The sequence below is a fragment of the Labrus mixtus genome, chromosome 11 (genome assembly GCF_963584025.1).
Source record: "Labrus mixtus chromosome 11, fLabMix1.1, whole genome shotgun sequence".
Lineage (NCBI taxonomy): Eukaryota > Metazoa > Chordata > Actinopteri > Labriformes > Labridae > Labrus > Labrus mixtus.
In genome coordinates this window covers 13,542,026-13,552,155 of record NC_083622.1, presented here as the reverse complement: position 1 = coordinate 13,552,155, position 10,130 = coordinate 13,542,026, and the positions used below count along the sequence as shown (strand labels likewise).

Here is a 10,130-nt window from a genome sequence, read left to right as displayed (position 1 = left end):
CACTGCAATGCCAGAGCAACAGCACACCTTTATTCTTTGACTACAAGGGTCCGCCGGGAGCTTCTTTTGAATCCACATATTGTACTTAATTTTTTTATATCCTCATTATGTGTAAATTTATTCAGAGTCTTGGAACTACTCATCCTGTAACTGTGCACTGCCTCGCTGACACCTCCCTAAAAATAGTGCCCACTAATCCTCTAGTCCCCCTCTGAGAAGCACCACACATTACCAGGCATTGACAAGCACACGCACTAGGTCCAAAACCGCTGTAGGCTTATGCATTTTAACTCAAACTGGGCATTTTTGCTACGCAGACATTAAGATATGGAAAAAAAAGTGTTTACCATGTTGACGCACTGTTGTATCAAACTACAGGGTAGGCATGAAACAGGCGAGATGTAACCTGCTCTCTGTCACCTCCTTGTTGCAGTGCTGCACCCTCTGCTGGGGTTGATGAATACAGCTTTGACAGGAGAGCCATGTGAACAAGTGCATGTAGCAACGCAAGACACCAGTGGGACAGTGTTGTCGAAACACACACTTAGGTGTTGGCAGGATTTTCACATCTTTCTCAAGGAAGCTCAGGAAGCCAACTGGCTGTGGCAGAATGTCAGTGTGAGCTATAGGCTACGAGGTGAAGCGTTTTTATTTCTTCAGTATAAGCGTTAAAAGCTCTGATGGCAGTTGAGAGCGGAAAAGAAGTGCAGGGATAATGAAAGCTGAAGTTTGCAAACATTTTGGTGTGAATGTGTCATCATATCACCACTTTAAGAATGATTTAGTTTCCAATGAAAACGGCCATGATTCAGCGTTAAAACAAAGTTCTCACTTACTTTAAACATTGGTCCCATGTATGTTGGGTCTCCTTTATATGACAAGTCTTTTCCTTCTTTTCCATCTTTGGGAAAACATCCCTCTCAAAGACAGTTAAAATAGAGTCTCCATGCATTGCTCAGAGCTTTCCATTGCATAGTGATGAAATAATATGAAGCCCACTGGGAGGTAAAGAAGGCCAGCCGTGCATCACAAGTTCAAGTTAACAAACTGTAGTCCCTCGTACTACTGGACTCCACTGCATTTCACAGGCAGCTATAAGTCATTTACATCACATGTCTCACTAATCACCATGCAGGACTTGTGTCTTCATCTTTGATAGGAGGGGGACATAAATTGTGTTTTTAGTGCACTGCAGCTGCCTTGAAGGTTGGAAACAGTGTGCCAGGCCTTGCACTGGCCACAGGAGTATAGTGGAAGGGAGGGGGGCAGCCCATAGTGGCATGTACCCCCTGTAGGGATTTTGTAAAAGGAGACCCAAACTGAAATGGACAGCTGAGCCAACTCACATGCCTTGTATATCAACTGGAAGGCCCTCCAGTACCATCTCTAAATCTGTTTTCCTGGCGGTTAGCATGCACCGTCTTTTGTGACTCTCAGCGGCGGTCTCAGGGGTTTTTCCCCCCTTGAATGTCAAAATATTGTTGAACTTCAGGAATAAAACAAAGCAAAATGAAACACAAAACTTTCCCAGACTGTCAAATTAATAACACATTATCAATCTTGCATGCCTGTTTTAGATGAAAGAACCTGAGAATGTTTTACTTTGAGATTTTAGTCTGAAATTAGAACATCTGCACTCTTTCCTGTCTTCCCAAAAAATCCCCTGATTTCATCAAATGCATCTTTCTTTTCCCAGGAAAAATAGAATCAGAGACGAGTGACTGGACAGCTTGTCTTTAATAAGACTTAAGATACTCCCACTGACCTTGTAACGCACATCAAAATAATTATAGCATATACACGCATACCAGCATTTCAAACACATATGAGTCCATGGAATCTCGATGCACATGAGAGAAGACAGTGTCATGCTTGCACATGTGAAATCAAACAGTGTTTACCTGTTAAATAGTGGAGTACATCTCTGTTTTTAAGGAGCATCACCTTTGAAGACTTCTGGTTTCTTTATCGTCGTTGTTGCGTTCTCATTTTTTACATCCAGTTCTGCATACAATCAATCAAAGCTGAGGTTTGAGCAGACGGTATGTTTACACATAATACGAAGCTGCTGCGTGTGAATGTACATTTCAAATCTCCTTCTGTGATTTCTCGGTTCAACTTTACAAGAAACTGTTACATGTGGCTTTATACACACCAGGAGGTTCAATACCTGGCTTTCTACTAAGAGTAGCATAAAATGACTCCCTTTCATACACCTTTAATCGTCAGATCAGCCGTCCTCTGTCCATCACACAGTTAATTTACATTATTCACAAAAATGTACCCAGTCTTTTATATTTCTCTTTCAGTTAAATAACTAAAGAACAAAGTAAAACAAACGCTTCAGCTTATTGTAATCAAAATTACACAGCTGTACCTTAAAGTACAAAGCATGATGCCGACACTTATTGAGGTGCATGGGATTTCTGCCACAAAGATCTTCTTGTCTCCTGATGCTTGGTTTGTCACTTTCTGCAGCCCAATTCATCTTCAGAGAGAAGTATGTTTGCTTTCAGGGGCTTAGAAAAAAAAAAAAAAGGGTGGTTGATTGGCACATGTCACAGGAGTCCCCATGTGAGCGTCGGCAGGGCTGGGAGAGGTCGGCGGCCTAAAGGCGACGAGCGCTTCAGCACAGGAACATGTCACAGGACCTCTGCGAGAGGGAGGCAGAGCAAAAGGGTTAAAGATCAGCAGCCATCGAGGATTCGTCAACACATGCTTACAGCCAGAAAGTTGTTGGGTCTGCAGTCAAAAGAGGGTCACACTCTTCGATCTGAGCGACGAGATGGTCTTTGAACCTTTGACCTTGTGGCAAAACTCAACACAAAAAGACGATGCAGCGACGAGAGCCTGTTAGGATTTACTGTCCTGTGAACATGGGAGTATTTGAAAGAACTCAAATGAATAATTGTCATCGTCAAATGCAGCCAACTTAGGGAACGAGTTCCTAATTGATGTTAGGCCAAATGATTTGACTGACAACGCCACATGTGCCTACTCTAAATAAATACGAACATTCAAATAAACCCTGGAAGAATGCCTCGATATATTAAATGAAGTCCTATGAAGTTACATTATAACATGCAATTAGTCACGCATATCAATCGTCCCTTCTTCATAAATGTCTTACGTGGTAAAAGGCGTCTCATGTGTCCACATTTACAAGAGTGAAAATGAGAAGAGAGAATGTTTGCTTTTTATACGTCTGAGTCAAAGGCAAGGGGCGTAGAAAGAAAAAAAAGTAAAGTGTTAATTAATGTGTGATAACATTTAAGGGGACTGCCTCTGTTTGCTTTCAGTAATATTTACGACCTCTGGCTTGTCTTCAGGCTATCAGGTGCAGGTTAAGGTCTCGCAGGAAGGGGAAACTAAGGTGCTGCTGACGTTGACGCAGGGTGTTTGGCTGACTGAGGGGTGATATGGTGCTTAATTGCTCCGGGGTCCTGTTTCTAACCCCCATGCCGTGAAGCACTTGTGGATAGGGTCTCCTCGTCACCTCGGGCATTCTGGGAATTCCTTGCAGGCCCCTGTCAGAGGGGCTGCCGAAGAAAAGCTGTCATCAGTATAAAGATACCCCACTCCTCTTCACCCCTTTCACTTCACTATTTCTCCCCTATCCCGTCTCTGGCCCTTTGTGGCTGTATGTGTCCACACCCTCCTCTCCTCGGCGGGTGATGATCTGCACGTTCAGGGAACAGCAAGTTCTGGTTTTGGTCTCTGTATGCCGTGAGTCACAGCTCTAACTATGACTCTTTCTACTACTGTTGTTCTTTAGTAATGAGAACTTGGAAGTGCAGAGCCAGTTTTAAATGAACCATGGTTATGTGTGCTGCTCCTTTTTACGAGGGAAAGACGAGAGAACAAACTGTGACCGGCACACTGGTGATCCTGGCTTAACCACATGGCTGTTGGGCAATTGTAAGAATGCTTTCCTCGTATTTCCTGGATTAGTTTATTAATGGCACATTAAGTCAATCAAAAACATTAGATTTGGATTGTGTTGTCTGTGTGGAGTGTGACTGCTGGGTTATTCCTTTCTGATGCTGCACAAATACAGACATACAGTACACTGTTGTTTTGGCTATACCCATTCAGTAAAAGAAAATCATTTTTTTAAAGTTTGTTATCTATACTTCACTGGTATCTGAAATTTAAATTAACAGTTTATACATAAGTCACCATATTTTAGTGAATTTCTACCTCTGGCATCGACATATCTTTAAAATTTGCTCTTCCAACCTTGGAAAAAAATGTGACCCTTTCTAAACTAAACCTCTGTATCGGGACGTGAACGTTTAGTCGACTCAATAAGCGTTGTCACCCTCCCTAGTGGACACAAGAATTACCAGTCAGTTAAACACATTTCTATATGCCGGTCAAATATTATATCCAAGTTGTAACGCAGCCGTCCACCACTAGCTGGGGCTTTAGTAGTAGACTAGTGGTAGCTAATGGACCTTCTCTTCTGGCGCGCTAGCACAGCTAACATTAGCCACACTCAGCGAACCAAAAAACATTGTTTACTTGCAGACAATTTGAAATAAGTTGTGCTAAATTGTGACTGTCTTCTGAGTGTTTAGTCTGAATTTAAATATGCATTTAATTGATTTTGAATTAGTCATCTTTCATTCCTCATGCTAGGCTAGTTTCATCATCTGCCAGGTTGCTTTGATCGTGTCTTTCTTCTCCTGATTGAATAGTTGATTTTTATATAATCATGTTGTGAGTGTTGTAAAGCAGTTCATAACTGTGTACCTGCAACGTGCTGAGGCTTCATGGGGCCGGCCTTTTTCAGGAATGAATCCTCACTTTCAAACGACAGGATGGGATCAGAGTCCATGCTGCTTTCAGAGTTATCCCGCGCTCCGTTGGTGGTGTTGCCATGATTTGCGAGATGAAGGATATCCCCAAAGTGGGCGGTGTCTCCTTTAGTGGACAGACCGTTTTCATGTCTTGTAGGCTGGACCCCATTGACCACTGGAACCGAGGGGCTGCTGAAGAGGGGGAAACACAAAGAAAAATGTGGTTTTAGTTATTAAGGGTGACTCATATAACAAATGAGTCATCACAGCATTGTCCAATTACGGCACTTTTTTCACTCTACCCCATGAAGAGTCTTCAAATACAGAAAGTAAAGATTTCAAGAAACAATATCTTTCTCCAAACTCTTCAATTCTTCACTGCAACAAACAAGAAGCAACCGTTTGTACCTTTCTTTGCCATTGGTTTGTCCGTTGTCTGTCTTGTGAGGCAGGTTGACCTCTGGCTTTGGCGGATATTCAGCAGAGGCTAAAGGAGACAAATGAATCAACCATTTATCCAGTGTAAAAACAGACACATCAGCATGATCATCTCACATAAATAACCTTTGAATGAACATCAACCAAAGCATGAAAGCAATAATGGCCTTCTTCAAACTGTGTCAGGCTAACTTAAATTGGCAGAAAAAGGGAGCTACATTTTCCATGGGCTTCCTGCCTCTGTAATCCCCCCCCCTTCCCCGCTCTGCTGAGGACACGGCTGTGGTTGAAACAGATCTCCACACACCAACTACAATAGAGGCACGCCTGCCAGACCTCCGACCACATCAGTGGCTGGCTTATGTCTTCCTGTGATGGAGAACTTTGCCTCAAACAGCATATTTCTGTGACCACATTGATCCTCTTTATCTTACTCATCTACTGTATGTGACGTGGAAGTCTGGGCAAAGAGGGTGTACGCTTCTCAGTTTAGTTTAGTTTGGATTTTTTTTTGGCAAAATTAGAAGCTACAAGATGACACGTGTCCCTGTAGAATAGCTTGTCTCAATAGCTAATATCTGATAAATGCTGCAGGCTCTTCCTCTCAAAAGTCCCTCTGTCCCACAGTTTGGACAACAAGCAAGCACACATGGGTCCTATTTTACAGAGAAAAACTAGTTAAACTGCAGCTGTGCAGGATGTGAAGCAGAGATGTATAATCTAATAACTCCTTTTCTACAAAATCGTCTCAAGGAAAGCTGACTCAGGCGGAAATGAGAACTAAAGTGCAACAAATACCTGTGACTTTGTTTAAGCTCACATATGGAAGAAGTAAAATAAGCAGAGGAGAGATGATGCACTCATGTGTTCTCTAATTCAAGCCCCAAGGACGAATAATAAAGATTTCTTTGTTGAGCAATAACATGAGTCAGACACTGTCTTAAATGTCATGTGTTTATGGTTAAGGTCGATCTGCTAATTGCAAAAGTAGTAAAAGTTTAAATCCAACTTCTGGGTGGATTCTGTAAACCAGCTGGTCACAAAGCATACACAATAAGACCATTACCCTTCACAATCCAGCTAGATTAAAGGTCACATAATATACTAATTTTCAGCAAGTCTCAGATCTCCCTTAAAACATGTCAGTGAAGTTTCTTCCCCATGATCCATTATGATCCTGTATTTGATCATACCTTTAAACCCCTCTATCTACGCCCTGCTCTGAACAGCCTGTTTCTGTGTTTATACCATTAAATGCAAGTGAGCTGTGTTCGACCACGCCCCTCTAGAAAGGTTTGGGTGGTTTTTGGGCTTTCTTGAACCATGCCTGATCGTTTACAGTGGAAAGGCGAACTCGGAGGACCGAACAAACACCTAGCTGTGGGAGTGTCACCCACCTGGGGGAGGGGTTACTCCCCTTTGTGATGTCACAAAGGGAAAATTACCAAAGGGCCTGTTTTAGCACAGATTTTCTGAAAAGTGGAGCAGGCAAAATACAGAGAGGATGGACTTTTGTCATTGTTGGGAGGTTTATTGACAGGCTCGAGACACAGAGTAGTGTGTCTCAGAAAACAAAGTGTATTTTGCACAATATGTGACCGTTGAACTAGTAGTGGGGTAATGATTTAACTCCATCACTTAAAGCTGTGAGGGGTTTGAACTGGTTATGAAACAGATTGAAGTTAATACTGATCCCTCACTATGAGTTACAAAAGGCAAATATGACCATCAGCAACAGGAGCAACTATCACTATATAGTTATTGTTCATGCCTTTAACCACTGCCAGGGGGTAAGTGTCAGACGAAACATTTAACGGCATGCTGAAGAAACAGCCCTTTTGGTACTTTACACAACAGTTACTGTATTATATGAGACTGACATGTGTGATTGTTTACAAAAGCAGGATGAGTTTTTCATCACAAAACACTTCTTACAGATGTACAGGACAACATATGCAAATACATAGAAGCCCCACTTTGTCTGCATCAGGCGGCAGAATCGACACAAAGCAAAAGCTCCTCACAGGAGCTTTAAAGAAATTGGGTTTTTTTCTGCTTACCTTGGCTGCTCTCTGCCTCTTTATCATTGCCATTCGTGGGCGGGGAAGACTTTGTCTCTTTCTGTGAAGAAGATATTTTTAGTCACTTTTTTTGGCACGTTAAGATTTGTATTGTTTCGGAAGTAAAAACTGAACAGCAAATGTACCTTGTCGCCGCCATCTGTCTTGCGTGTCCGCTTCATGATCTCGTCCAGACGCTAAAAAAACGAACAAAGGGAGAAGAATAAGAAAGGAAATGCCACAAAGAACAAAATACCAGTCACAGCACTTGTTTAGTGTTTTTTTAAATAAGATCACAGGAAAGATCAGGACACATGTGTCTGTGAAGTTCAAATATAAGGGTTTCTGTTTTTTATTACACTAATCAAATGCATTATTCGTTATGGTTACGGTTAGGTAAAGTGCCCACACACTTTGACGGACTCATGTTTCACATTTCACTGTTCTCTGCTGAAAAAGCTTGAGGTGAATGAACCGAGTCAAACTGAGGCCCTTATGTCTCCAGGTGGAGGGCTGTGTCAATAACGAAGCAGCACTTGTGTTTTCAGCTGGAACGTCGGCGTAGGACGGTCGAACAATGAACAGTAAGAACGTCTATGCTTTACAGCCAACAGGATGGAGAGATTTGTCTGAAGATGACGATCTTCATCTGAGGACACAGCTAGCCTGAGACTACAAGACCGGAACTGCAGCTGCCACTCATAAAAGGAAAACTGTCTTAAGATCCAAGATATTTCATGGATAGCTCATTGCACTTTTGGAAACTCATCTTGCTTCTTCCTTTGGCAAAACGACTTTTGTATGTCTAGTTGCTTTGTTTCCCATCGGGTTATACTTAACACTCTGCTCTTGCTGACCACAAAGTCTTTTTTAAGAGTTAGTTTTGGTTGAAGTCAGTCAATCTGCAGCAATATTTCATTAAGTGTGACTAAGCAGGAAGTCTTTGGAGCAGAGGACATGCTGTTCAATCGGGCAAAATCAAGCACAGAGCCAGACTCGGGCAGTCTGCACCAGGCCTGGCATTTCTAGATAAGAGCCTCATACACATGGAGCTAGACGACGGTAAGGAAAGGCTTAGCTAGCATACAGATGCAGGTGGTTTACGCTATTAGATGGTCACAGTCATAGAACACACACATAGATCTGCACAAATCCACACAGATAATGATTGGCACAGCAAGGCCTCCATTATTACTGTTTAAATATAGCTCCATGCTCACACACAGTCTAAGCCCTGTTAAATCATGGCATGCAGACGGCCAATCCTGGATAAGCCAAAAACATCATTCATCTTGGTTTCAGGGACTCAACTTTCAAGCCTGCTCTTGTAATGTCAGGAAACAGACCACAGTTTTATGTACCCAGAATATGATACCTCCATTGAGGGAGGAGAGCTTATTATATAATGACTGCAGAATTAATTTTGTGTTACCCTGAGGTGTATGCAGAGAACTGGGTCTGGGGATGTTAAATACTTTCAATCAATCAATTTGGACATTTTAAGGTTGTTTTATTCCCCCTTTATAATTTTAAGAAAAGAAAACCAAAAAAACCTGACTGAAGGAACAACAATGGGAGGACAGATGCATTGCCCTACCTTTTTCCTCTCCAGCCTCTCCTGCTCCTCCTTCTGGAAGTGTTTCTCCCTCTCCAGACGCTGCTTCTCTGCCTCCTCCCGCGCTTTAGCCTCAGCCTCTTCTTTCTGAAAACACACACACACACAGGCGACAATCCAACCCAAATGTTAATGCCAGCATAGTGGGGGAAAAAAAAATCTCAGCCAAAATAACATGCCTTTTACGTGACAAGGGCGTGGTTGCACGCTGCAATTATTGTTTACAGCCACAAAAGGAATATTTTTTCTGTATCCTTCAGCCAAAAAGTTATATTTTCAAAATGTACAGCTTTGTGAGAACTACTCAAAGCAAAACACAATACTTTCTTAATTATGCCTTTGCATAATTATATCAGATCATGTGCCAATTCTGTGAAAGACCACAGGGGGGTGGCAAAGAGCAATGGCTGGATGTATAGACATTATCTGATGCCAGGGCTGCTCATGCTGCAGGATGACATCCACAATATTTACAAACAAACCAAAAATGGTGGTTATTTCTATAAGAAAACTCTAAAATAGAAAGGGCATTTTAATCATATACAAGCTCACCAGTTTGGTTTAATATATGACTAAAAGGACAACAACTTACAGCTTGTCCTGAAAATACTCTTTTAAAAAAAAAAAAAAGGTCAAGGTTGAGGTGAGCAGCTGAACTGAAACGGTAAACAAGTGGCGGAAAAACAGATTGTTTGCTTAAGATAGGAGAGCGTGTCATTTGTGGTGTGATGGGCAAAGTGCCTGGGGATAATGTGAGGCTGCAGTGTGAGAGCACCAATGTGTGTGTCTTGACCTTTACTCAAAAGGCAGCAATCATTTTTACACTGGTGCTTTATGGACCTTATCACTGCAACAGCTTTAAGTACTTATGAGTTACTTCAGCCCTGATCTAACTAGCACAGCTCGTCCACTGCACTGTGTTCACACCCAACAACTTCCACTTCAGTCGCTTGCTCTGCTTGCTTGATGAAGACGGGAAGGGTACCTGTTTTTGCAGGCGCAGGTTCTCCTCCTGCTCGGCCTTGGCTCTCTCCTGAGCTTCTTTCTCGTCCTGCAGGCGCTGGGCTTCGTCCCTCCTCTGTTGCTCCTCGGCCATAGCACGGGACTCTTCCTCCCGGAGCCGCCTCTCCTCTGCCTCCCTCACTATCCGCTCCTCTCGCAGGATCCTACAGAGTATGGACGGGAGTTTAGGTTAAGCAGGTTTTCACTAAATCG

At 42.6% G+C, this 10,130-nt stretch overlaps 1 protein-coding gene across 6 annotated transcripts in view; it reads right to left on the bottom strand.

Annotated features, from left to right (window-relative positions):
* Nucleotides 1-1,718: 1,718 nt before the first annotated feature.
* Nucleotides 1,719-10,130, bottom strand: part of map7d1a (MAP7 domain containing 1a) — a 39,246-nt gene continuing 30,834 nt past the window's right edge. For 5 of the 6 annotated variants that reach the window (XM_061050149.1, XM_061050152.1, XM_061050153.1 and 2 more), the window contains 7 exons: nt 9,901-10,081; nt 8,898-9,002; nt 7,447-7,497; nt 7,301-7,361; nt 5,211-5,289; nt 4,756-4,994; nt 1,719-2,653 (listed from right to left, as the gene is read on the bottom strand). In XM_061050149.1, the coding sequence (XP_060906132.1) occupies nt 2,643-2,653; nt 4,756-4,994; nt 5,211-5,289; nt 7,301-7,361; nt 7,447-7,497; nt 8,898-9,002; nt 9,901-10,081 (727 nt within the window). In that variant the 3' untranslated portion in view covers nt 1,719-2,642. The remainder of the gene's footprint in view (nt 2,654-4,755; nt 4,995-5,210; nt 5,290-7,300; nt 7,362-7,446; nt 7,498-8,897; nt 9,003-9,900; nt 10,082-10,130) is intronic. The other variant, XM_061050150.1, reaches the window with a different exon arrangement.